Here is a 27,696-nt window from a genome sequence, read left to right as displayed (position 1 = left end):
GAATATCCTCAGCTCTGAAGCAATTCTAGATCACCCAAGATGGTTACAGTGATGGTGAATCTTGACTGCCAATTTGATTTGGTTTGACATGGCTAGATTAGTGAAGCTCACTTCTGAGTTTGTCTGAATGAGTCAAGGGGGCATGTTGGTGGGGACTTTCTGGTCTCTAGCCCCTTCTTTTGGACCTCTCCTATTCTTTCTCTGCGTGTGTCCAGCATGAGCTGAGCAGCATTCCTCTGCCATGATGTCAAGCACCTTGACTTTGGGACCACATAACCACGGACTGAAACCTCTGAGACTGGGAGGTCAAGGGAAGATTTTCTCTTTTAAGTTGTTTCTGTCATGGCACCAGACATCCTGGTCCCAGCAACGGAAAGGTGACTAGTACAGTAGCTTGACAGCTTCCTTTTACAAAAAGTGTCACTCAAGTTTCCAGCCTTGTGCCTCGTCTTAACATGTGTTATTTTGAGAATCTCAATTCATTCCATGAGGTAGATGAAGAAACCAAGTTCCAGAGAACGTAAATAATTCCCATCATCACAAAGTCTGAGACTGAGTATTCAAACCTGACTCCTTTGGAGAAAGCGCTTAAGGTCTTTGGGCTTTCTAAGTAGCTAACAACACAACCAAAACTAGAATCATGGTCTGTTCAGTTGCCAGGTTCAGTTTTCCTTAAAATTTTCTTCCCTCAACACACCCTAAAGCTGCTTTGGTCTAAACTAAAATTATGGTAGCTCACAAACCTGTCATATCCACTTAGTGACTCCAGGCCTGTCAGGGAACACAGGCTCGTCTAAAGAATGCCTTTGTTCTTTATGAACAAGGGCCTCTGCACTCACACAAACAAAAGACAAGACAAAGACCTGACTGACAAAACTAAGCACTAGCAGCCCACCACGAGTTATTGAAAACAAAGTGCACGTCACAGAAAACCACACCGTACCACATCACACCAAAGCCTGGTATTCAAAGCCATGTTAGTCAGAGCAAACCAAAGATAATGTCTAAAGCATGAACAGGACATGAAGGAGGCTTCTTCCTTTTCATGGGCTTTTGTACCAGGTTAGGAGCAGTCAACAGGGGGGATACTTCTGAGTCACCTCAAGGGGCCAGAACGAAGCCTGACCTTTTCCTCCAGCTTTCCCTGGTCCTAACACTTTAATCAATGTCCCCTCCATTTCCATCCTGGGATATCTCTGCTCCCAATGCAAGCAAACAGGTCTCACAAGCATCCACTTGGCCTTGACTGACAGATTAGGGACAAGACATCCAACCCACCCTGCCAAGTAAGATGCCAAGTGCACCCCAGTCATGCTGCAGGCCTACCTGACTCATACCACTCTGAGCAGCTCTCCTCTCAGCCTCGCCACCTCTATGCAGCTCTGTCTGCCCCGCCTCCCTTCCTGGAAAAGTGCTGCCCAGAGGCTTGCTGGGCCGGCTCTCCTCAGGAATGCGGAGCTCTGAAAGTCTCTGTTCAGTACTCAGGCACCTGACCACATCTGAAGGCTTCAAGCAGCTCTTCTTAGAGATCTTGGGTCCACCAGGGCATCTCTCACCTGCCTTGCTCTCTGCTTTTCTTTCATATTGTCCATTCTCTTCTCGCCAGGGCTGAAGTTTGCTCTGGCTGCTAAAGGCACCGCTAAGCTCTGAGATGACCCTATCAGAGCTCCCAAATAGCGGCTGGGAGTAGCCATGTTGGTGAATGCCTGAAGATGGCATGTGGAAGCCACCACTTCCATTGACATGAAGAGAGGCCTGCGAGCTGGGAGCCAGTGAGTAGGTTTTCTGAGGAGCAGGCAAAGCCAGTGGGGAAACCCCTGAGTGCGGGGTAGGGTGATTCGACCAACTCCCCTGAGAGAGGCTAACAGGCAGGGAGGGACGGGCCCTTGCTGATGAGATGAAGTGGTCCGCGTCACACACAGATGCCTCAGGCAGAGGAGGCAAAGGTGGAGTGAGGGCCAGAGAATGCCTGCTTGGGAGTCCTACAGTCAGCGATATCCATTCGGAAGTGACAGCGTGCATCTCAGGGGACAGGGTTCTACGGGGGTGGGGTAGAGATGAGGGGGCTGGCATGATGATCTTGCTGAAACCCGGGCACTTAAAAAGAAAAGGAGAAAAGGAAAACAAAAGGAAAAAGTCAAAGGAACAAGTGTCAGCACAAAGGAAAAAGGAAGAAAATAATCACAAGAGGCACAAAGAGGAATGAAAAGGAGAGAATGAGCAGGACACTCTGGTGTCCAGCACGGAAATCACCTGGGGAGGTTTGGAAAGAAACTGGGATGTGGGTGAAGTGTGCGTGTGTGTGGATTGGTATGTGCAAGCAGGGGACAGCAGCAAAGGCAAGTGGCATGGAGATGGAACAGGTTCCCATCAGATAGTGACAGGTGGTGCCAACCTGCTTTGCAGACTCAGATTTCAAAGGGACACACTGGGAAGCCACACCCCAGCCCACCCCAGTCTTCCTGCAACTGGACCCCAGAACCAGAGCTAGGGACATACCACTCTTCAAACTCTTCTTTGGGCTTTTATTTTCTCTAGACTCAAAAGAGCTTTCCAGAAAGGAGCATGAGTATTGTGGCCATTTTGTTTTACAATCACCCTTGGCAACAGTCACATGAAAATCCCAGCTGAGTTGTCCACGTTATCACAAAGCAGATGCCCTGCTCCCATCTCACACCCTCTCTCAGGTTAGCAGGCCTCACTGGGCAGGAGTCTGTCAAGAGCTCTCTACTGGCATCAGCGATTAAACAGGTGGGAGAGGAGGAAATGATGAAAGGGAAAGCATAAAAGAGTGTTACCCTGGGTCCCTGGGTCCTCTGTCCATGCTCTCCACAACTTGCACAGCCAGTTTATTCCACGAGATACCACCCCAACTATGCCTCTCTTAAAGTTCAAATTTTTTCATCACTTTGGGAAAGTGGGCATGGGCTTGGAGTAACTTATATTTTAAAACAAATTTCTCCATAATTATTGTCCAGAAAAACAGAATTTGGTACAGACTTACCAAAAAATATGATATTTCAAATTTATTTTAGTAAAAGACACATCACCATCAATCCCCCTCACAATACTCCTAGTCCCTCTACGCTGTCTCAAACACATTTATGCCTTTGCCACATTCTGAAGCTCTGGAAATCCTCCTCCATATAATTTATAAGGCATCAAAAATGTGATGAATACTGTTGTGAAGGGCCATCCAAGTAAAGGCAGGCCATAAAAACATTACAGTGTGTCTTCACCCGCCTTATTCATTGGATCTGCTACCATGTGACTTCTGGCTCTTCCCAATGTGAAAGGTAAGTGTTCTGAATCAGTTCTAGACACCAAAGTTGTCATGACACTGCAACTAAAAGACACTCAGGAAAAAAGATTTCCAGAACTACTTCAGAACTGCATTCAAAATGGAAGGGAATTTTTTAGAGACATAAATTGCAATGTGTCATTTACTGTAATAAAAATTTTAAATTAAATATTCACTGTGTTTTGGATCACATTTCCTAAGTGTCTTTTCCAACCTGGTTGGTTCAAGTAAATGCTTACACAAATACTCTGGATCTGGTCTACAAGTCTAGAGACGAAACCATGATATTCTTTTTCCATTGTTTTCTTCTGCAAGCCAATCTTGACTGACAACATGAGACCCATCCTGAGCTGCAGAATTTATGATACAGCAATGGTATCTATACCACAACTGCTACTAGTAACTAACTAATAAAGGCTCTTGCTTCTCTTTCTCTACTCACCTTTAAGTTCTTTATCTTCCCTGAGATGTTTCTTTTACTGAGTGCTAAATAAATGCCATGTGTACACACAAAGACAAACTGTAGTGTACCGTCTGCATTGCTAGGGGCAGTTCATAATCACAGTACTCCAGAACCATGCCATTGCACTGCTGAGCCTAAGTTACGGGCTATGTTATGGAACCAGTGATGATAAGCTTATGTACCTGAGGACTTGCAGTGACACTGCGGCTTGGAGAAGAGGAGTAAGGCAGGTCAATGTAATCCACAGGGTTTTTTACCAGTGGCCGTTTGAGTACATCCACATAGGTAATGGGGAAGATGCCCTGTCGGGATGTTCCTGGAATCCTCCCTTCATACCAATTCTCATCCACCTGTCGAAGGAGTGTGATCCTTTCACCCTGAAAGACACGGCAAGACAAAGGTCCTTACCCCACCACACCTCACGAACCTAAGGCCCCTGCCTGCACCTGGGCTGTCCTATATCATTTATCACGCCCTTCTCTCAGGAGAAGTCTGCCATGCTGATGGAGTTAATGTCACTGTGATCTTCAAGTATTTCAGTAAAAAGGTCAAATTCATGCTGCCAAGGTAAAAGTCATGGTTTTGACTCAATTGAAGAAAAATAGACATCCTGTAAGGTGAAGAGTTTGCATGGTTCCCTTTTTCTTCCTTTTTATAACTTTATTTTTCATGTATTATTACAGAAAAGTTAGAAGTAAACATAAAGCAGACAATGATCATCTCTTGGAGAAAACAATATCAGAACATATGCACCTTCCACATGTAATCTTACACACGTGAATTATACTTGCCCACATTTTTCTTATGCAAATGGAGTATGAACTGTACTTCCCTTTCCCTATGCTTTGTTTTTAGACTGACAATAAATACTGAACCTCTTTCTTTAGCAAGTAACATAATTCTAAATTTTTAACAGTGTTGTACAGCTTCATGGATCAGTATGGGGAATTCTACACACATGAATGATTCAATTACTGATTCCCTGCTGCTGGGCAATTAGGTTGCTTCCAGAGAATCTGACACATAGAGTGCTTTTGAATCCCTGGGAAGATGTCCCCTGCTCAGTGTGAGTGTGTTCACAATCAACATGCCGAGCTCCTCCCAGGCAACAAGATGGTGGTAACACTGGCAGCTTCTGCTTACTGAGCACCAAGCAGATGCACACACCATGCTGGCAGTCTCACATTAGGCCTTTTACAACCACCCTGGGAGAGCCATTTATCTCCATTTTTATATGTGTGGTGATGAGAGCTCAGGAAAAGCATTTAACACGTCCCAAAGTACACCACTGATAATCTGTAGGTTTTGAATTCAATGATTCTCAAATTCCTGCTGCTATTAATGGACTATAAACCAACACAGTGTTCACCACAGCATTAAATGTTCACTAAATACTGGTTGGGCCATTTATGAAAGATGTCTAAGGTTCTAGAAATATTGCCTTAAATCAGTGAACTTAATGTGGTTAAGTTTAGTTTCAAAACATTTGACCTCATAAAATTCTCCTATTGCCCTTACTCAAGTGTTAACAGCGTACATTACTTAATGGTACAGACTGCAGACAACACCAATGTCACATTCCCCACATTAATGGCACTACCCAGAAGAGTGCCAAAGCACACGAAGAGAGGGCAGCTTGCCTTTCTGAAGGACATTTCTATTTGTGTATCACCATTAAAGTTAAACTTCGCAACAGCTTCTCCATATTCCAAAACCTGCACAGGCGGCAACTTTTTGGGCTGAGCTTTCTCCGCAGGAGGAAGAAGCTGAGGGAAAAAAAAAAAAAGAGGCAAAAGAGGAAGATGAACAGAAGGGAGCAAAACACAAGTACTCAGTAAATAATGGTGCTTTGAGCATGCCTGGCTTTTCCTTACAATGACAAAGGGCTACAGTACCTCAATGTAGGTACACGGGAAGATTCCCACTCTGCCGTGGTGCTCTCCTTCATACCAGTTCTGATCGATCTGCTTATAAATGTAAACAACATCTCCCTTCTGCAGAGGAAGCTCCCTGTTGACAGAGGGTCAGAACATTTTAGTAGATGCTTCAATACATATTATGCAAGGCTAAGGTACTTGATATTAGCAAAAGGAGATTTCAAGCAGAGTCAAAGAGGACAGATTATGGGGAGGGGGGTCAAATCTGACAGAAAACCACTGTTCAGGAAATCACATCACGTGGCACATTTTGTCCAGTCTTTTGCAGGAGGGGTATTAACACACAAACTGAGTAGCACTTGAAAGTTCTCAGAAGCCTTATTAGTTTATTGTTGTTTGCTCAGTGCATTTTTTGTGAATGCTATCTGCTTAGAATACTGACATACCACATAGCAATGCACTCAACTATCTTAATTGATATTTATTAAATGAAGAAAAAATGCTTTTTTCTTTTACATCTCTCTACTTCTTGTCCAGCAAAACATGCCTGAATTGTTTTAAGTTATCCTTAGGCCAGGTGTGGTGGCACATGGCCATAATCGCAGCACTCGGGAGTTTGAGGCAGGAGGATTGCTGTGAATTTGAGGCCAACTTGGGCTACATGGAGATGCAAGGCCAGGCTGAACTATGTAGAGAGGCCCTGCCCCACCCCTCCCTAAAGTGAGACAAGGAGAGAAACTATAAACAAAATAAAAGCTTAAGAAGAGAATAAAAATTGTAACCTGAAATTTCATGAATTAAAATGACAGTTCTCCTATGTATAAAAGCAACAACACAGGAAGAAAGGTCTCTGAGTGTACACTGGAGGGGCATGACCTTTGCAATGTGCCAGGAAGTCCCAGGGGACATGAGAGAGGCTGGCTAAACAACAGGGCACATGTGGAAAACTTTGCCCACTAGATCTTGTGCTAAATAAAAGCATGAGGTGGCTTTGTGGGGCTTGAATTAGAAAGAGGATCTCAGTCCCCAAAGGGGAGGAAAGAGGGTCTGTAGCATTTGCCCCTATCAAAAGGAATGTCTCCAGGCACATTTTTGCCATATTCCTCGTTGAGATGTTCTGACTTTCCCCTCTTTTTATCTCTAACTGTGGACACAGGGAGGAGCAAGACTCTCTGCATATCCACCCCTGCTAGAGATGCACAGGCTTCTTAGTCTGCTACCCTGAGTAGCAGGGCAACTCATATGAAAGGAAACAACTTGGAGATGTATGTAGTTGTAGCCACTGAAAATATACACACAGTGTCTCTGTGGCTTCCATCTTTCCTGCACTGTGGACCACACCTCAGCTCCCAGAGAACCATGGACCAGGTCTGGTGGTAAGAAGGCTTGGGTAACAATAGCCTGCTATATTTCATGTCTTTTCTGGAATATCACTGTATACCTAAGCACAACACAAGATCTGAAATGTCCCAGGGAAAGAAAAACTTGGTTAATTATTTTGCCCCAAGTTTCTTTATGCTGAAGACCCTCAGTTTCCTCATTTGTTCAGTGGGGATGATAACCACACCTGCTCCATAGAATTCAGCCTTGATACCTACGGGTACATGAGTTACCATATGAAATATACTTTAATCAACACTCATAAATTCTTCTCTTATTTTTAATCCCAGTTGTATTTCTCCAACTTCATTCTACAAGTGTACTGTTGTATCTCAAAAAGATAGGTAAGAAGGCAAATAAATGTGACTGGTGGCACTTACTTTAGTGTCTGAGCTTTAAAGTCAAATTTGGCTCTGGCAGGTCTCATCTAAACACAAGAAACATGTTACAATCATGATTCATGAACAATGAAAAGAATGCATTTTCACAAGTTTCTAAAAAGCAAAGCAGAAAACTTCACACTGACAAGTTCATTCTGACATAGACATCTTGGAAGAACTCCAGTGTCTAACCTCTGCAGCCCATTAGATGGATGCTTAGCCAGTGAGTAATCACAAGAATTCACTCAGTGAGGGCCAGAATCTATGTCTGAAAGAAACAGTGGTTCCTAAAACATGACACTGGCTATTAAAAAAACCAGTCAGTCAGAAGACCTGAGATGTTCCTTTCCCACTGTCTCACTCCTCAGGGGCAGCCACTAGTCTGACTTGAATTTTGGTCTGCATGAAGACAGAGCCGACACACCTCTCATGTCATACCCAACTCTGCGTATTTCTTATGATCTATGAGACCATCCAGACCGAGACACCACTCCTGAGGTAGCCCTGTTCTCCCAGACACTCAGGCCTGGAGGTCAGCCTCTGTCACAGCTCCATGCTCTCATCACGTTTGTCATTAAATCAGGCCTGCCCACTGTCCACGCACATCTACCCTGGTCAGCTCCAACTTCCAGTTCCTGCAGGTGCCCTCTAACTTCACCTTTCCTTCACTCTATGCATCATCACTAGGAGCACAGAGAACATTTCTCAAGTTCTCTTTCGTGTTGGCGTGGGCGCTTAACTGTCCTTCAGATCCAGCTGCTTAGAACTGCTGACATGGGTTGAGGCCTTGGGTCAAGTTTCCTGCTTTTACTTAACTGCTTTGGCTCTATGATATGCTTCCTGCTCCAGGCAGGAAAATTTATTTGTCACATCTCCGCTAAACCCTCTTCGCTGTCAATTTCTTCAGCTCCACTTCTAGCAAGCTCACTTTTATCATATTTATTTGCATGTCTTTCTTCCTCATCTTTAAAAATAATAATATTTAAAAGGACACAGGGGTTAGAAATTATATACATGAACAACTATTTTTGGCTTTCAGCATAATTCTGCCCCCAGCGAGGAGCAGCTCCAGATTCTTCAACTTCTAGGATCTTTTGGACTGGCCAAACAACACGATGAAAATCAAATTACATGTCTTCTTCTACGTTAGAAGACACAAGGAGAGTGGAAAGGAAAAAAAAAAAAAAAAGAAACACTTAAGGTGAGAAAAAAATGGTATTTAAAAGTTTCATCAAATGTGGTTTTAGATTTTAATCCTTCAGGGATATGCCCCATATTTCCAGTCTTCTCATGCTTGTAGAAATCAGCAATCATGAATCCTTTACAGGAATTTTTAAGTTTGTATTTTCAGGTTGATGTGTCTGTTTCTACACATACATATTAGGGGCCAACTGAATGACCATATTATAACGTTAATACTACACAATCACATTAATGCTACACAATTTTAATATTTGTGTCTATCTGTAACCATTAACATAATCTAACAGTTATAGGAGCCAGATGTGCTGGCACACATCTATTATACCAGCTACTCAGGAAGCTGAGGCAGGAGGCCTACAAGTTCAAGGCCAGTTATGGGCAACTTAATAAAACCTTGTCTTAAAATAAAATAAAAAAAAACAAAGGGCTGGGGATATAGCTCAGTGGTGGAGAGCTGTGTAGCATGCATAGGTTCCTGGGTTCAATGTCTAGTACGATGAAAAACAAAAGAATCAGTTGTGCTTAGAAAAGTACAAAAGAAAGAACTCAATGACAAAAATTGTAAAGAAAAATTTTACAGACATTCCATCTGAAAAAAATGTGGATGGTCCAGAGCACCCTGTGTCACCCAGTTGTAGAGCTGGGTGAGCACTAAGAAACTTATATCAGCAGCAGATATTCACACTTCGAATGGTGACTGAGTTCAATTAAACAATGTTACCTATCAACTACACTAACAGAATTGTACCAGGAGTATTTAATTTGTAAACTGTCTGTTCAATTTGTAAATTGGTGTGGCTTAGTAATTTCCATTAAAAGGAATTCATGGTTACTCAAAACTGAGCAACTGTGAATCTAGTGACATTTTCAGACCCACATACAGCTGTACAAAGAAGACCAGCTCCTTTTTCTTCTTCTGTTGCTCTTGACACCAAATTCTTGTTTGCTTCCACTTCCCACAGCATTGTGATGCTTACTCCAGGACAGACACAACTACAAGTAAGGGGAGATCCTGCCACTAACAGTTCACCCACAGTCTAGACAATCCTGTTTCTCCTGCCATGGAGCCTTACACAAAATCAGTGGCCACTCTAGTTCTAGTAAACAGGAATGCATCTACGCAGTCTCATCTACCTGGTGCTTGCTGATCTCTATTTTCTTGTTGATTTCTACTTATTAACTCTATCAGTTAATTTCGAGGGCACTGATTCTCTAAATGTGGCCCCTTTACCGGCATCATCAACATCATTTAAGAACCTGGAAATTCTAGGCCCCATCCCAGAATCAGAAACTTTTGTAAATGGAATTTTTTTTAACAAGCCTCCAGGAGGTTCTAACAATCAAAAACAGGAACTGCTGCTACTGGAGGGAGGTAGGGCTCCTTAGGGAGAGCGCCCACCTCTGTGCAGTGTTAGCTCCTCCGCACTGCGTTTGCATTCACATGTATCTCTAGCATGCCTGTGCACAGCGCCATCTCCCTCCTCGTTCACAGGCAGGTAGCCAGGTAGTGAGGATGAGCCAGCACCACGACCCTCAGAGTAGGACTGCTCTGAGCGGCAGCTGCAATGCTGAAGGCTGAAGGCTGGCCGCTGAGTAACACTTGTTGACTTTGGCTTCTGCTGCATTTTCTTTTTCTCCACACTTTAGGACTTCCCCTTCCCAGCTTCACTTCTTTATTTCCTTTTCCTTCTATTTTTTTTAAAGAAGGCAGTGACATTTCTGTCACTCGAAAGATAGAAACGTGAATATTAACCTACCATATTGAAACGTTATATAGTAAAAGACATATGGTGGGTGTCACTTTCTCACATTCTAACCCCACTCCAACTTCCAGACACATGCACTCCCCATGCAGAGACCAGCAGCAGCAGGCTACCGAAGGTTTATACGGCGAAACATAAACTCTGCCCCAAAAAGCAGCATTTGGCCAGCATAAGTTTTCCAACATGTTGGCCAAGACCTGGGTAAAAGTCATTTCAGGATTTTTTTTTTCATTCCACTATAATACGAAGGTTTTGTAAACTAAGTTGAGAAATGTCAACATTAGAGAGACAAATGAAATGTCTCTCAGAGAAGTAGCTTACTCTTGAGAGTTTATTCTCAGGGTAAGTCTGTGGTTTTCATAATTCCTCAGTGAGATGCTGCAGGACTCCTGAGCAATTCACACAATCCATCCGTACTTGAAAAGCAATATTATTCTCTGATATTTCAATACTAATGTCATTAAGTTTTGAGATCTTTGCAAATGGCATAAAGTATCAGTAGCTAAACTTCCATAATGTTTCATTAACCATCTCTATAAAAAATCTTATAATTGTCCACACTATTGCTATCAACACATATAACCTAAGGTATATGGTGCCTAAGCAAATGCGCAAGCCACACAGTATCATGATAAAATGCAGGATGGAGAGGCTGACTCATGAAAGCTCTAAGCATGCATGAGGGGTGTGCGACAGCAGATCCCAGCCCCACAGCCAGGCATGCTTGAACATACAGAGCACAGGACATAAGGGGGCTCATGTCCATTCACCAGCCGCAAAAGAGCCAAAGCAAGGCCAAGGGAAGCCGGGATGAAGGTGCTGTTTGGAGAACTAAACTGGCCTACAGAATGCAATGCTGAAGGGAGGCGAACATTGCTTTAGGTCAAGCAGCAGTTCAGGTGACCAAAACAGACCTCTGCCCCTGATTTCCTTTTTGCGGTATCGTCTATATTGAGGAGATCCCCAAAGCGCTCATTAGTGATAAACTGATGGTGAGTCGGGATGACGCCCGTGTGGCGTCGAGCTGCAATGTCGGCCTCTTCCTGCTCGCGCTTAAGTCGTCTCTGGTCCGCTAAAAGTTTCTGCCATGAAATTGCATAAAATGGGCAGTGAATCATTGGATCTAAGGTACTGGAACGCTGCCAATAAAAATAACTAAGGAAGAAGGTTCTGGGTGAGTAGGTAGGGTGAGCTGTCAGAGTCGTCTGTCTACAATCAACGTGCTCCCATCATAACCATCGTGCACACTCTAGGAAGGAGTTACCAGGTCAGCCAGTGGCACAGCCAGGGCACTACAGCACCCTGGGTGGGCAGCAGGAGGCTATGTCATCCCTCCCCACTGAGCCCATCATCCATTCCCCCAGTGTAGTCCAATAGCAGGGCTGGCTGAGTCCTCCTGCCAACATCACACCTATGCTGTGAGCTATGGGATCTCACCATCTGACAACCAGGTCATTTTTGTGCTTCCTGTATCTGTTGCCTAATAGATTCTTCAGAGTGGAGCTGCTTATTTAGGTGCCTTCCCTCCTTGGGCAGCCAGCAATCCCTCTAGGCACAATTTTTAGGAGGCCTTAGGAAATACACAAAAGGATAAGTACATGGTTGACTGAGAACCTTATTGTCTAACTGAACTATTCTCCACTAGGCAAAATGAATCTGAGCTTAAGGGAATGGTATAGAATATAAACTAAGAATACTGCTATCTGGCATGAATTGATAAAAATAGTTATCTAGCTCTATTTTTAAAGACCTTTTGAAATAATCAAATAATGCTGCTTATCAAATGTCCTCAATGGCTATTGAAACAGCTCTATAGAATATCTTAATGTATTTCCTTATACCATAGCAGTCTTATATTCCTGGAAGTAATGTTCTTTATAGAAAAGTATTAATTAGAACTTAAAATTCTTAACACGTTCAATAAAGCATTAGTGTTTTTCCAGCAGGCAATTAAAGGCCTTCTGTGATATCTAGCCCCAAAGGTTGGTAGTCCCAGTTTTTCTCCAGGATCTGAGATTTCTGGGGCTCAGTAAAACGTAAAGATTAAATGACAGCTGGGTTTGGTCTGGAAGATCTCTCTAAGTTCAAGGCCAGTCTGGACTATATAAAGAGACCTTGTGTAATTAAAAAAAAAAATTAAATGAGAAAAGACAGCAAAGTGCTCTTCAAAGCACAGTGCTCTGAAACTTGGAGCCTTGATTTGCAGTTCTGCCTCTGGTATAATTTAACTTGTTAGGTGGCTAGGGTCAAGCCACTCCCTTGCTGTGGTCCCTTCCTGGGTAAAATAAAGGGCTGGCTAAATTACCACAGATGACCCTTCTAGGATTGACATGTTTTTATTTTCTGAAAAGCCATCCCAATCAGTGTTAATAATAAGGCATTTGCATAAAAAGTTCAGACCAACACTCCTGCTGCTGAGAAGTGAGTCTTTCCTGTACCTATGAGAATGGACTTGTGCTTGCGGCTGCCACACATCCTTGCTGCTAAAAAACAAAACAAAACAACAACAACAACAACAAAAACTCTGGTGCTTTGACCAAAGTTGAGTATTACCGGTGGAGGCCAGCTTCAAAAGCAGCCAGTTTCCAACCTACTGGTTAGTATATGTGCTGCCGAAGCACACACCCAATCTAGTGCTTAAATCTGACCTCATTAAATCCATCAAGCCTGAAGCTTAATCACATAAACCAAAAGATGTCAGTAAAGACAAACAATTTTAGGGTTTATCATTTGACATCCTTCTGGCAACAGGCTACTCATATTCTGTGTGCAACTTCTAATATGCCAATTGTTAAATCAAATAAAATATGACCATTTTGTAAGTAAGAATTCTACATCTTCCATGTCAGATCCTAGAGTTTTACTACTAAGATTGAATTTCATCTTTCTTTATCACAGCAGTTTAGGCCTATATACATGGAAATTTTGTATCTTGGTGATAAGAAATATTTAAGAAACTCCTACAGAAATGAATCTGTTTCGTGTCCTGGTGAACAATTATTAGTGAGTTTTGAATTTCCTAATTAGAAAAAAACTCTGTATATCAAATATTTCTTCTTGCTTCTTCCCATGGGCAAGTGTAGTATCTTACTGAGTAAACTGTGCTTGGTGATTGGGAAGTATGATCATTTCTTTTTGTCATTTGTCTCACTATCTGATAGCAATGATTATAAAATCATTACAAAGTCAACCGTATCCTTAATCCTTAAGGAAATTCCACCTGAACTCTAGAATGACTCAAGACAGAGCAGCATAGAAACAGGAGGTGGAACCAAGTTGTATAGATATCATCCCCCACTGCCATCATTCCCAAAAATTTCTTCCATCGTTTAATTCAGTATAGCTTCCTTTTACAGGAAAACAGACACTGAGCTGGTTTAATGGACAGGATCTCTTTTCTTGGGAAAATGAAAATACACTTTATAATGTTTTAAAACAGCAGAGGCATGTGATCTTGTCCATTCAATGGCTGATGTGCAGATCCCCGGGAGAACGGGTTCTTTGCTAGACTCTGCCAGTCATACCACTGTACAGGTATTTCAGTAGCTGCATGGACATAGCCAGTTCTGAGGTTTTCACCTGAGGCTTACTAAAACTTGGGATATTTCCTTTCCTAATTAAAAGTAATAGAGTTATAGGAAATTTGCTCAACTTGTTTTATAAAATGTATTATTACTATTTTTCACTTTTCTCTTTTTCCTGCTGCATCCTTTCCAATTTGAACTATGCTTTGTGCCAACAGAAGGGTGGACAGCAATGGAAATCTGTGGGTAGACTTCCTTACAAAACAGGAGAGGAATGGGAGGAGGAACAAAGGGTGAACTTTAGCTCCCAGTTTATGATGCATCTGGTGCAGCAGTGGAAAACCTTTTTTTCTATCTCCTATGCAGCAGTACCAGCTGGGCATTTGTAACTGAAAGCCTGTGAGGAAATCAGTCCCATTTTTAAAAAAGTAAATTAAAGGAGAAAAAGTCACCATTAAAACCCCAATCTTTGCTTGAAATCATTTGTTACTTTTCTAACTGGTGTCTAGAATGTTTACTTCCTTTATGGTCTTTTTCTGCACAAGAGTTAAGAGATTTAAATAATGAAATTTACCTCTTTGTCATCATGACGTCTTCGAATGAATTCTTCTGTGGATTCCAAGTAATCAGCTGGTATAAAATGTCTTGGTGACTCTGAATCTTCAAAACAACAAAGTAGAGTTAAAGCAGAAAAAAGTTTAGTGGGAAACCAGGTTAGAAAAAGATTTTATCTTTCTTGTGTTATAAATATCAAATATTTATAGTTATTGTTGATCAATGATCAATAATCAAATTCTGAAGAAAAAAACATCCAATCCACCCTTCCCTCTTGAGTTTTGGATTTACTTGCAAACTAGTTAAACACAAAGAAACTCATCAAAAAGCAAAAGGAAAGGACATTCTTTAAGTGTCCCTACAAAGAGGCGTGCAGGCTTTCATAGGGACAAACTATACACTCACACACACAGGGCCACAGAGAAAGGCTGCCTCTCAAAAAACCACAGGTGGGTCAGGGACTGGCGCAAACAAACAGGGGTTTGGGAGTTCAAAACGAACACATTTCTCAGATGAGCTAAACGGCCAATTTTTCTTTCAAAACAGTTTGGTGGTTAGTCTACATGACATGGGACTCTGTTTTTAAAGAAGTGCAGCCACTATGAGCCATGATTAATTGCCAAGCAAAACAAACAGAAGTAAAGGACAGAGCAGAAAATGAGCACCAAAGGCACATAGGAGGAAGAGACAAAGCAAGCAAAGCAGAGACAGGGGAGGTGAGACCGGTCAAACACACAGAATGCCACCTCCACGGGATGGAGCCAGCTCACTCTGAGGGTTGTTGTTCCTGTCCAGCCCGTGGTCTGAGCATGGCACAGAGTTCCCATTATTAATGGCCCGTGAACAGTCCTCCAGGACCACAGGTCTCTCCTGAGGGGGTTCTGAGCTGTGGCTAAGCCTAGCCATGGTGTGTCGGGAAGACAGGCGGGTGGGAACCAAGGGCTTCCCTGCTGAGGCAGCCTGGTCCAGATGGGGCTGACTGGGGGCCTCTGGCTTCTGGCCCACCAGGAAGCCCGAGGAGTCAGCAGGGGAAGGCTGCCTAGGGTGGTGCTGGAGGGGCTTTTTCAACCGAAAAGGGAGGGGGCTCATTAAGTAGATATTCCTTAGGAAGACGCTCTTGTCACCCCTGGAATCCAAGCGCCAGTTTGGCTGCCTAGAGGACTGCTGCTGCTCGTGCTTCCGGATGGTGGTAAAGCGGGTATAAGAGGCAGGGCAGGTTCCCTTGCACTTGTTGAGGCGATGTTTGGGGAAGTCTCCATGAATGCTGCTGCCGCTGCCCTCTCTGCTGTCACTGGAGATATTTGAACAGTGGTCCAGCTCATCTGAGCAAGTAGAGAGGGGCTCAGAAGGCTCGAGGCCCCGGAAGCCCAAGGCGTGGTCTGCTATATTGCTACACGTGGGGGCAGCATAGACTCTGCTGGTGTTCATCACATCCATCTCCCTAGGACAGAGCTTAGTTGACTCAAGGAGGGACTCGGCTGAGCGGGCTGAGGCCAATCCACTCCTGGACAGCACAGGTGTGGGGGACTTGCTCAGCCTTCCAGACAGGTCCAGGGATGGCATGGATCGGGACCGCTGAATAAGCTGCTCAAAAGCAGTGATGCGGGAAGAGACGGTATGCTTGGGGATGTGTTCTGAGCCCTCCTGGCTGGGCCCTAGCTCACCCCTGGCCAGTGCCAGGCTGCTCCTTTCAAAGTGGGAGGCAAGATCCCGCACACTCGAGGAGGAGATAGATCCCAGGGAAAGGCCGGCTCTGTTGATCTGGTGCATGTCCCGGTAGAACATGGTAAAGTGCAGCCCAGCCTTCCTGGAGAGGGTGCAGGGCCTCCTGGTACTGGTGCTATACTCCTGGAGGCTCATGGTGCTGCTGGACTTGCTGTCATAATCCCGCCGGGAGCACATTAGTAGGTTCTCAATGCTTCCCCCAACCTGAAGGGGGAGGCTTCTTTTGGAATCATTCAAAGAAACAGACACACAAAGGTTCTCACAGCTCTGAGCCTTCTCTGAGGGCAACAGGACACTCTTCTGTTCCTGCAAAAGAGCGCTGGGAGCAGAGAGCCTAGGTTTGAATTTGGAAGGAAGGATCTCTGAAATGCAGGCTTTCGCAGCGGACAGGGGCTTCTTGTGTTTACACCCAGGGCCTATTGCATTGCTAGTGTGAAACGTTCGGCTATGAACTGAAGATGAAGGAATCATGTGAGCATTCCCACCTTTACGATCCACTGGTAAGCATGCAGAATAAAATAAACAGACCCATTAGGTTAAAGCTGAAAGCTGCTAATAAATAAAACTTAAAAAAAGGAGAGGTAACATGCTCATTTGTCGTTAAGGGCTTTTAAAAAATTTCCATTGATGTCTGGAAGCAAAATAATCTGTGCTGCAAAGCAGGTGCAAAGATGCAACAAAAGAAATGGCCACCCTGCCAGTTAGGAAAGGCTGAAGCTCAGCTAATATCTAGAGAAGGGAATTAGAACAAAAAGGAGAGAAATGCTTCAGAGAGAGCAAGGCTGGGGTCCAGACGATGGGAAACCATTAACACTAGAAAGAAAAATGGCCGGCGAGAAAATAAGGGAGGAGACACCAGGACTCCGAGGCCTGCATATGGACGGGGACTAAGCAGAGCTTGTCCCGGGTGCTGGAGGTCCGCCTGCTGCTGACTCGGGTGTGTGAGAGCCAGAGGCTTGCCAAGCTTCACTCTGTTAATTACCTTTCGTGGAAGCTGAGCTGGAGGGTCTCTTGAGCCCACTCAGGCCCTGGAGAGGGATGTCACCACCTTCCAAGACACTTTTATAAATCTGCCTCTCATTCTCCAAGCTACTGAGATCCCCTGGAGCCCCATCCGATTCCCTCTTCACTGCATGGAAGTTGGAAGAATATATACTATGAACAAGGTAATTGCAAAAGAGAGAGAAGGGGAAGATAACAACAGTTAGCCTTTTCTCCATGTTTCTAAAATCACATCACCAGCTAAGGACAAGGCACATACTTCCTGACACCATAATCAAACAATGTTCTTTCCAAAGAGCATTCTGATTTCAACGTGGATATCTACAAAGACAAGCCATTGGGGCCCTGACTGTTCAGAAATCAGTTTATTGAGATGAGTGCATTCAGGCTTTAAAAGAATAACTGTAAAACACTGTCTGTGGAGCGTGGCAGGGAGTGGCTATGAGGAGAGTGGACAGAAGGGATGGAGGAGGCTGGACATCCAGTGCTGCACGTAAGGTGATAAAGGACATGGGTAGAGGGGACATGGCTCCAACATGTGGGTAGCCATGGACTTAAAGTCCACTACTTGGATAATTTTTATAGATTTTTACATATTAGTGACATAATATTAATATCAGTTGTGAAAAGAGAAGTCCAGCCATTTTGGATGACTAGAAAAATCAGCAACCAAGCAAAATTGAATCTTGGATTCTTCATCCTCTTATTTGCTCTATTATGACAGCTAAACCTCACCACCACCACCCAGGATAGGGTCTCACTACCTTACCCAGACGGGCCTCAAACACTTGAATTGGAGTGAACCTCAGCTTCTTGAGTAGACAAGACTACAGGTGCATGCCACTAGGCCCAGCATTGCAGTCACATTTTGCACTCATTTTTTAGAGTTTTTGTTCAGAACTTTATGACATGTATCATGTGCATAAATTATTGCCCATTTACATCTTTCATTTAATTTTTTTTGTTAAAATCTAACTAATTTTCAAGTTACTACAAGTTCTTTTTGGAATGAAATGGAACACAGAAAAAAACCAGAAGTTTTTAGTCACTGACCCCGTCCTCCTCTAATCCCACTTTTCCACAGCTTCACCTACTGAGACATTAACCCTGACACTGGTACATGCACATTTTCTTTTTCACAAAAGTACATAGGCTTCTTCAATGCTGCTTTCAATCATACTGAATTCAGTCCACTGGTGGTGGGGTGGATATGGCAGTTCTGAAGATCTTTAGAGCTTGATGGAATTCCTTCATCCAACCTTTTTACTATGAATCCATTACTATGAATATGTCAAACATACAGAAAACCTTAAAGAATAATAAAAGTAGACACACACATTCTCTTTACCTGGATTCTATAAGGGAATACCAGGCTGCATTTATTTTATCACCTATCTGTCCATCTATCTTTTTACTAACTATCAGTAATAGAAGATTTTTTACCTTCCACAAAGTAATCCCTTCCTTCTATGTATAACTCTAGTTTCTGAGTTACCACAATGATGGCAATAAATAAATCTATCTGCCCCTTGCCAAGATGTCCCATGTGGTAGGTACTATGCTCAGTGCCTCAGGATAAGTCCTACTCCTGCTATTTTTTAGATGAAAATATGAAGCACTGAGAGACTGGATAACCCTGCAAAGCAGGCCAGGTTAGCAGGATGAAAGTGCTGGAATCCCAGCTATGCCATCAGATGCCACATGGGTTATATTTTCTTTTTTTTCAAGGAACAAAATGTTCATATTATTTTTGAATTTTCCCTCAGTTTTTGTTTTCATTAGTAAATATTTGCAGTACATAATGATTACATTCCCTGTGGAGACTTGGTACATGTATTTCTTTTTTTTTTTTTTTAATCCATTTCCTCTCTCCTTCTCCCCCTCCCTCTATCCCTTGGTTCCTTCCCATTTGAGAAAGATCTATCTCCCTATTTCCTATTATCATACTTTTATTTTACTTTTCATTTGTGTTTAGGGTTTCAGCGGCTGTTTTAGACAAAAGATTAATGACATAAGTGCAGCAGGGGCATTCTTGAACTCCCGCTGGCTCCTGAGTGAGCCACTGCCTCTTGGGCAGCACAGAAACCTACAGAGCTGCATGTTCATCAGAGATCCAGTAATAACATAGTCAGAGACCACCACAGGGTTATGGACAGGAAGTGTCCTAGGCCCTTGCCTGCTACTCATTAAAAGCATGATTTTTGTTTTCTTCTAGGACAGTCAGGACCTAAAGCCATTTTTGCTAAAAGCTATGACTCTGTATTGGGGGGTACAGATGCCCAACAGGTAACTAAGAGCAAGACAAAGCTTGACTTTCATTTTCTACCCTTTGTTACTGCAAATCTTTGGGTCAAATCCCTTTTCAGCCCTGCTAATGGGTATGTTGATCACTTAGGCAGTGTCTAAAAGTTGCCAAAATGAGGCTGCTTAGCCCAGAACTTGCATATCATCTCCCTCAAAAACAAGAACACCAAAATAAGATACAGGGACATCCCATTATCTCCAGAAGCCTCCAGCCATTGTCCTAAACATCTACTGTGATCACCTAGATGCCAGGGAAAAGCAGAACTCCACATGACTGAAACCACTACAGAGATACTCATTTCATAGGAACAGAACTGCCCTTCCTGCCACAAGGATTCCAGAACTAGGAAAGTAGGACTGAGATAAGGAGCAACTGGACCCCAGCCCACCAGCTCCTCCTTAAAGATTGGGTTCCTCCCTGTGGAAGTGCGCCAATCTAGACTCCCTCACCAGAGTGAGCCTCTGCCATCTATTCAAATTGCAGTCTTCTCCAGCAGGCTTACTCTTCACTGTTAAGGGCTGACCTGATCTTTGTCAGCTCCTCAAGATATCATTTTCTTAAAGCTTTTTCCTATAAATATGTACCTTAGTCTTCCAGTAACTTATCAAAGGCAAGGAGCCTCTCCAGTTAACAACAGATTTTGGCACCTAACAGGTCTATTTCAGCCTCCCACAGGATTTGCCTAGACCCCAGAACTGACTGAGCAGTCAGTATCAGAGCCCTGGACACTCAATGTTGCCAGGGGTAAAACTGGCCCTTCAGGTGGTCTTCCAATCCCTTTTTTCTCCTTTTCCTGACCCTATCTTGTTTAATTTCCTTGGGACACAAGGACTTAGTTGGTACTTCCACTAATTGGGAATTGTAGGGCCCATATGCTGGATGCATGCTAGGCAGCAAATAGCAAGAGACACTAATCAGGGAATACATCCCTGGCACAAGTGGCACCGGGACCTATGGCTGAAACAGGAAAGGTGGTGGATACTCTGTCAGAACACAGTGATGTCTGCACCTTAGAACAACCAAGCACCTCTTGCTCCCAGCACAGGTAATGCCTCATACAGCAGCCACTGATAAGCCCTTACCCGGACCCACTACCAGCGAAGGTTTTCATGCACCTGATTTCAGGAGGTCAGGACTCCCTCAGGTCCTTCCCTTCCTCTCTGGTCTAGGTAAAGGGATCAAATAATTTCCCCCTTTTCCTCCGTCAACACACAAATATTACGGGGAACCCCAGAGAAAAGGAAACAACTCTCAAAAGTTTAAAGCACAAAAGCAAGCACATGAAGCAAGTCTCCAGGGAGTTTCTGAGGTTCGTTTCTCCTGGAGAGACACCTCGGAGAGGGCCAAGATGGGGGCAATCTCTTTCCTCAGGTTTGGCCCTTATTTGCTGGAGCACACTAGACTACATAGTTCAGGAATACCCTCGATATATACTTGTTGAATAAATTAAGGATATTTCCTGAAAGTAAAACTGACCCATTCAGGCTGATCAAGGGTATGTCTTGATATGTGACATTATGAACTTACACATTTTTATCCAAGTATAAAACTTACTTAGGGACCCCTGGCTCCTGACATCAGTAACCCAGAATCATTACCATGGATGGTGGACTGCAGGGAATCAGGATAATCCAGGCTTAAGCTGGTTGTTTCCACTGGTGTCCCTTGTCCCCACCTGAGTGCAAAGCCCTACCCCTAGAGATAAAGATTGGCTTTCCCAGGCTCAGTGGCCAGGCCTAAAGACATGAATGGCTGCCCGTGCAACTCTGAGCTGCCAGGTTTTTTCTGTAGTGGGTGCTTGTAGATCACCCCCAACACTCTGACTGAAAAGAGCTAGAGTTACAGGGGTCCCAGTGGTGGCTTGCAAGCTTTTGGCACTAGTTACCTATTTCTAAAACCCCAAACTCATCTAACCGCTACTGAATTTCCTAAAGCAGCTTCATTCTGCTGCCCCTGCTGTCCAGTAAATTGCTTCAGCCTCGGTAAGAGCTCCCTGCCTACCCTCCTGTGTTCGTCTTCATCCTCTGGTGACTCTCAGCCGTAACTGGCCAGTTGTCCTTCCTCTTCCCTCCACCTCACCAGCCGTCAGGATTTACCACTCAGCCTGCCCGCTGTCTGGCCATATTCCACCCATTACCGCTGTTTTTTCCTGTTTCCCACAGAAAGACAAACCACCACTCAGGAAATCTCTCAGAATGGAGTTGCTACAGCCAATTTTCTTTCTGATACCAAAACGGACAAAACAACGCTTTTTCCAGATGTGTAACATTTTAAAACAATGTGTAAGAGCTCTGGAACAACATTTTCAAAGGTGTCTTCTTGAGTTCCCTAATGCTGGAAAAAGATATTTTGCTTGCTCCATTGTTCCAAGGGGGAAACTGAGGACTAGTGGCGTCCTCTGCCAAGGTCCCTGTTGAGAAGAGATGCAGCCTTAGGTTTCCACGGATTGAGAGGGGCACAGAGAAGATGGACTACTACCCCTGTTGTAACAAAACAAGCCAAACTCAAAAGCTCAGCTCTGAGCAGCCGAGCTTGATCCAGATTTGGGTTTACACAGAGCCAGTCAGGAGGAGGCAACACAGAAAATTCAGCCTCTGAGCAAAACTGCCTGCTAAGTTTCAAGAGAATTCAACAAAAATATACTCCCTGGAAGAATAAAGTGAGAGAACAGAGCAATCGCACCACGGCCAACCCCTTCCGGTTGTGGCAATAGGTGGGCTATGGAGGCAGGGGACAGGGTCCTGGAAAACCAGATTCCAGTCTGATTCCAACAGGAATACGGATCACCTGTGGAAATCTTACCTCATTTAAAAACTTTCAAATAGGCTGCTTCTCTCAGCTCAATTTCTTTCATCTACAGAACTAATGAGCATGATAAAAGTATCCATGAAATCCACACCCAAATTTGTTCTCTGTTAGAACACTCTTCTAGGTGCCAAACACAAATATTCACTTGCTTTCTATGTGTCTCAACCTGGTTTACTTCAGGCATTTTAAATCCAACACATCCCAAATCAAACCCAGCTCTGTTCTGCCGCTTCCTATCACGGAAGCCAGAAAGCTCACCGAATCCATCCCCTTCCCCCACCTGTACTCCCCAGATCTAATTAGACACCGAGTCCTGCTGCCTGCCCCTCCTTGACAGATCCCACATTAACACTCTTGCTCACTCTCTCTCCCTGGTTCCTGCCTCATCTACAACCTGCAGCAAGGACACCACCGCTTCTTCAGACTCAAGCCCTGACTCCCTCCAATCAACTCCACAAATCACTGCTCGTGACATTTCTAGACAAGATCTCACTCTATCCATCCACTACTCAGTACTTACTGGGCATCTAATACATGTCAGTCTCTTCTAAGTACAAGAGGCTCGGCTGATAACTAAACAGACAAAAACATTTCTCCCTCATGAAGCTTGTATTTACTGTTCAAACCTATTTAGTGATTTCAGACAGGAAAAGTAAAAAGCAATTGTTAATTGTGGATTTGGGAGAGCAAGTCTATACAATCCTCCAAAAGTTTCCTTTTACTTCAAGAAAATTTTATTTTTTTCTCTGTGTAATGTGTTATTGCTGTTCAGATTTTACTTGACACTATATAAAGTCTACTTTTCCTCTTTCACAAAATAAGAGGTGCTCACTACCTTTTAGGTCCCCTCATTGCATTTAGCACACTAGATGTTGGTTGTTATTCACAAATCTTTTTCACTGATTACATCTGAACCTTTTGTAGGCAGGCGGTTTATGATCTTAACCTTCATATGTCTGGTACCTAGGATAGTTCAACAAATATTGGTAGAATAACTTACTCTAAAAATGCCTAGATATTTCTGATGTTTTTTTTTCCTAGGGGAATTTTGAATGTTTCATATAATTTTTGAAGTTATGATTTGTGTTTTATTCTTAAACCAGGTCAAGGGAGAATCCTGATAGACCATGCAGCAAAGAGCAGCTTGTCTTAGAGAGCCACCTGCTGGTCAAATAGAGTAAAGCTCTTTAGGTCAAGCAAAGAAGGTACCAGTGCTAGTCAATGCTGCAATGGTAGGTGATGACGAAAGTAACCTGGCTACTAATTTACATGTCTGATATGCTAGTTAGATAACATACAGAAATGGACACACACTGTGATGGTAACTATGAAAATAGATTTATAAAGCAATGATGGGTCACTATATTAGGGTATTAGAACTATGGGTGAATTTCCTTCTCACTGTTCCTAAGTTCTTTTAATATTATAACATTTAATGCTAGTTAATTGATTAACTGACAAACTTCAATTTGTCCAACACATGAAAGTGGGTTTAAAACAACAACACTCCACCAGCTGTCACAAAGGGCCACCTGTGGCTCTTTCTCTCCTGGGTTAGATCAACACAGCTAACATTTCCTTCAATATGTCACCCTCATCCACCAGAGAAGGGGCCCATGTTCCGCTCGCTGCTCAGGAGGCTGGGATCCAGCTAGTTATAGATCTACTCATTTGCCCAGCAGCATTTACCACACTCTTGCCTTTGGGTCAGGCAGCCTGTTTGGGCTGCTTCCTCATCAATCACAAAATGAGGAATCGTACATATTTGAATAAAATCGAAGAATACCAAGTCTGATTGCTTACAAAAAAATCCAGAGAGAAGAAGAGTACAAGAAAAAGACTCATTGTTTCCTGCCAAGTATTTCAGAAAAGCTGGTGATGGCTGAAAAACAGTAGTCTCAAGAGACCCATTTCAGTGAGGCACATAAGAATGGCTAGTAAATTCACACATCACACATCTTCATGGACAGCCAAGGAGCCTAACACACTTTGCCCTTCTGAGTGCTTTGCACCAGTCCCTCCCAGTCCTGCTAACCCAGTATTGCAAATAGCTGCTTACATTATTTTACCATCACTCAAAACCAGAGAACCTACATCTTCTGCTAACTACCACATTAGAATCAGAACACTCCACATACCAGCTGTGGGACCGTAGGCAACACGCTACCTCAGTGTGCCCATCTTATCACCTTTACAAAGGATATTGAAAGTAACAGCCAATGATATAAAGTGGACAAATTGTTAAGCATAGTGCCTGGTGCATAGTAAGTGCTCAACAAACTATTGCAATTATTTTCTTTGAGATTTGTGCCTCTAACATTGACAACCCACAGCAGCTACTTTCTTTCCAAACTTGTTTTTTGTATGTATGTGTGACAGTACGGATTGAACCTCCAGGGTTTCCCACGTGCTAGGCAAGTGCTCTACCCCGGAGCTATACTTTCAACCTGCTATCTAAACACTTTTAATGTTTTTTTTAGTCCACTTCATTTATTTGCTACTTTGGCCTTCTGTTTGTACTCATTTTATGTGTGAGTGTGTGTGCATTGTCCCCAAAACTATTAAGGGGTTCATATTTACATCTCTGTTACAGTAACTAGCATAGTAGTTTAGCCCAGCAGAGGTGAAGGAATTCACTGAGCTGGCCACTTAGCCTGGAAACAGTATTTTATGTCTTGTGCATTTTAGGGATGTAAAGATGAGGAAATGGTTAACATTGGGCAATCCTGAAACAACAAGGGAAAAAAATGATGTGGTTTAAAAGTCCAAGCAGGCACGGGGCAGTCAGGATTGCCAGAGTGATAAGCTAAAAACAAACAGGCAGCCTTGGGGACCAAGGAGAATTTGGTGGGAGCAGGAGGAAGGCTTCCGTCTGCAGGTAGCCTCAGGTTACCTGGTCGACTTCATCTCTAAAAGCAGATATACAGTGCCTAGAAGCCCTGTGCCTTGTTGTCACCCTTAGAGCTGCAGACACAATCCCCTAGAAGCTCTTTATCGGAGCAGGCTCAGAGCGCAGCACGGAGGGAGGGTCCTAACATTACGTTTTGTCCCTTACTCTTCTGTATCATATTGGAACCTGGTCACCGCTCCTGCAGCGGGTGCAAGAGAATTTCTTCTCCAAGGTATGAACTATCCTCTAAGGCAGGTACTCTTTCCTTCTAGTTGCTAGTTTAATATATTCCTTCAGGGGCTGGGGATTTAGCTCAGCGGCATAAGCGCCTGCCTTGCAAGCAGGCAGTCATGAGTTTGATCCCTGGTACCGATAAAAAGGAAAAAGACAATTGAGGGATATATATATATATATATATATATATATATATATCCCTCAATTGCTTCTTAAGATACTGGGTATATTAATCATAAGGCACTCACATTTATAGTAGAAAAATTAACATCTAGCTAGAGCTTTTGATCACTACCCTAAAAGGTTAAAGCTTTTCTGTCTTTTCCTCTGAAATGCCCAAATCTTAGCTGACTGACTTTCAAGTGAAAGTCTTTCTTCTAAGTACTTGCTTTGGCAAGCAAGGTAGGGTAGAACATGTCCAAATGATCATACTATTTGCCAAAAGAAGACCATAAACTCAACCCCACTATCTGTCCCTTCATCTTGATATCAACTTCAGCCCATCCCAATTATACTCCCAAGAATCCAGGAAAAAAAGAACTTTGATTCTAAATATGGACCAATAACATCATATTCTAAAGATAAAGACATTAACAGAGCAAAAAACTTATCAAAAGTAGTAGGAATCATCACAAAATTAATTTAGAAGAGAAGGGGAAAACAAAAGAAAAACTAATGTGAACACTGTTTGACTGCTACCCATCACCAAATTACATCATTTGAAGGCTCTAGACACAAATGAAACACTTTGGGCTCAAAATATATATCTCTCTCATCCTATTTCTTATACTTAATACATTAAGTCATGTAAACAAAGTGAAGTGACTTACTATCCAGGAGGCTCTGAAGAAATGTCTGGAGTGGGACTGACTGTTGAGCTCTGTAAGTCAAAATAGAAAAACAAATGTAGATGATTTATTTTTCCTTAGAGATTTCAAACCAAGAGAAAAAGAAATAAGCCGCTTTCCAATCCTCATTTAGGTAAGGACCTCTGGTCGGCCAGGGACCCAGATGGAAGTCTCCAGGGTTTCAGGGCAGTGGACTTCTCAGGCTCCGCTCTTTTGTCTTCCAGGACACGTGGTATGTTTCTGAGGGGCTCAGCCAGTGGCCCCTGGATTCACACTGATCTTCAGCCACAGGTTCCCGGGCAATGGCCCCCCATGGGCCACATGCAGCAGTCACACAGAGAGCAGGCTCTTGGCCAGCATTTCCACAGCCCTCAGAACCCCATGCTTGGCCACTGGAGAACCTTTCATGCACCGCAACTGCCACATCCAGAGAAGGCCACACAACAATTTGGGTAAAGAATATACAAAGTGGATTTCAAAAGACAATACTGTATTAAAATAATTTGTTTATGCCCAAAGTTTAAGAAGTACGCAAATGAGGAGAGATGCAATTTCATAAATTCTACTGATCATTTCAGCAGGAATGAAAATGCTTTATAAACCTGTAGGCCACAGTACAAAACGAGGGAAAACCACCAAGAGCTCCATGCAGGGAAAAAAAGCAATGTAATTATGGCTTAAGGTTTCTTTTGTTGTCTTGGAAAGAAAAATGTAAAAGGTTTGAGATATTTGTGATGAGTAAATCAATGTAAAAAGTAACTTTTAAAGATATCCTTAATAATGACCTTATCTCTAATAACAACTGTTTAAAGGAAAACAACCTATCTGGAGAAGAAAAAATTAGGAAAGGAGGGAGGGACAAAGAAAAGAAAGAGATTATGGAAAAGGGAGGAGACGGCAAGAAGGGAGAGACTCATCCACCTCGCCCTCTCTCTGCCTGCCGAAATACCCACCTTTAACTTGTAGGTTTGAGTATTTTCATTTTTGAGAGCATCTCTGTCCTCAGAAGACTCTGCCTCACCCAGTCCCATTACATCTCAGAGAGGGCAGGTGCTCTTATCTCCAAGTTCACCCTCCAGCCCTTCAGGCTGCCCTGGTGTATGCAATGCTTTCTTGTGCCCATTGTGCCCTGCGAAGGGCTCTAGGTCCCTGAAGCAGGCTCTGCCCACAGAAGATAGCAGTTAATTTAGTAACTCTCTAGCTGTCACCCATCTTTGTGCGGATTACAAACACTCTCTCATATTGGGCTACTTTAAGAAGTATCACTGATTCATTTTTCTATCCTACCACAGATTTCTCATCCACAGTTCAGATCACTTTAAGACTTGCCTGAACCCACAGTTCTTACTCCAGAACGAGCTGTGGTCACTTCTCTCTTTGGACCCTGAATCTGACAATAGCTATACCAAGTTCTGGTCTCTATCATGGTTGTAAATTT

General features: G+C 43.2%; 1 protein-coding gene across 50 annotated transcripts in view; it reads right to left on the bottom strand.

Annotated features, from left to right (window-relative positions):
• The window catches only part of Sorbs1 (sorbin and SH3 domain containing 1), a 236,592-nt gene that overhangs the window by 17,736 nt on the left and 191,160 nt on the right, over positions 1 to 27,696 (bottom strand). For 24 of the 50 annotated variants that reach the window (XM_063245187.1, XM_063245209.1, XM_063245192.1 and 21 more), the window contains 8 exons: positions 26,241 to 26,290; positions 17,154 to 17,326; positions 14,466 to 14,551; positions 11,282 to 11,449; positions 7,402 to 7,448; positions 5,660 to 5,774; positions 5,405 to 5,530; positions 3,947 to 4,141 (listed from right to left, as the gene is read on the bottom strand). In XM_063245187.1, coding sequence (XP_063101257.1) covers positions 3,947 to 4,141; positions 5,405 to 5,530; positions 5,660 to 5,774; positions 7,402 to 7,448; positions 11,282 to 11,449; positions 14,466 to 14,551; positions 17,154 to 17,326; positions 26,241 to 26,290 — 960 coding nt within the window. Of the gene's footprint in view, positions 1 to 1,326; positions 2,098 to 3,946; positions 4,142 to 5,404; positions 5,531 to 5,659; positions 5,775 to 7,401; positions 7,449 to 11,281; positions 11,450 to 14,465; positions 14,552 to 15,192; positions 16,669 to 17,153; positions 17,327 to 26,240; positions 26,291 to 27,696 lie in introns of all 50 variants that reach the window. The other 26 variants (XM_063245166.1, XM_063245167.1, XM_063245172.1 and 23 more) reach the window with 4 other exon arrangements.

This window comes from Cavia porcellus, unplaced genomic scaffold, assembly GCF_034190915.1.
Source record: "Cavia porcellus strain 051 isolate PalLab524CR breed Dunkin Hartley unplaced genomic scaffold, mCavPor4.1 scaffold_2, whole genome shotgun sequence".
Taxonomy (NCBI): domain Eukaryota; kingdom Metazoa; phylum Chordata; class Mammalia; order Rodentia; family Caviidae; genus Cavia; species Cavia porcellus.
This window is presented reverse-complemented; position numbering and strand designations above follow the sequence as displayed.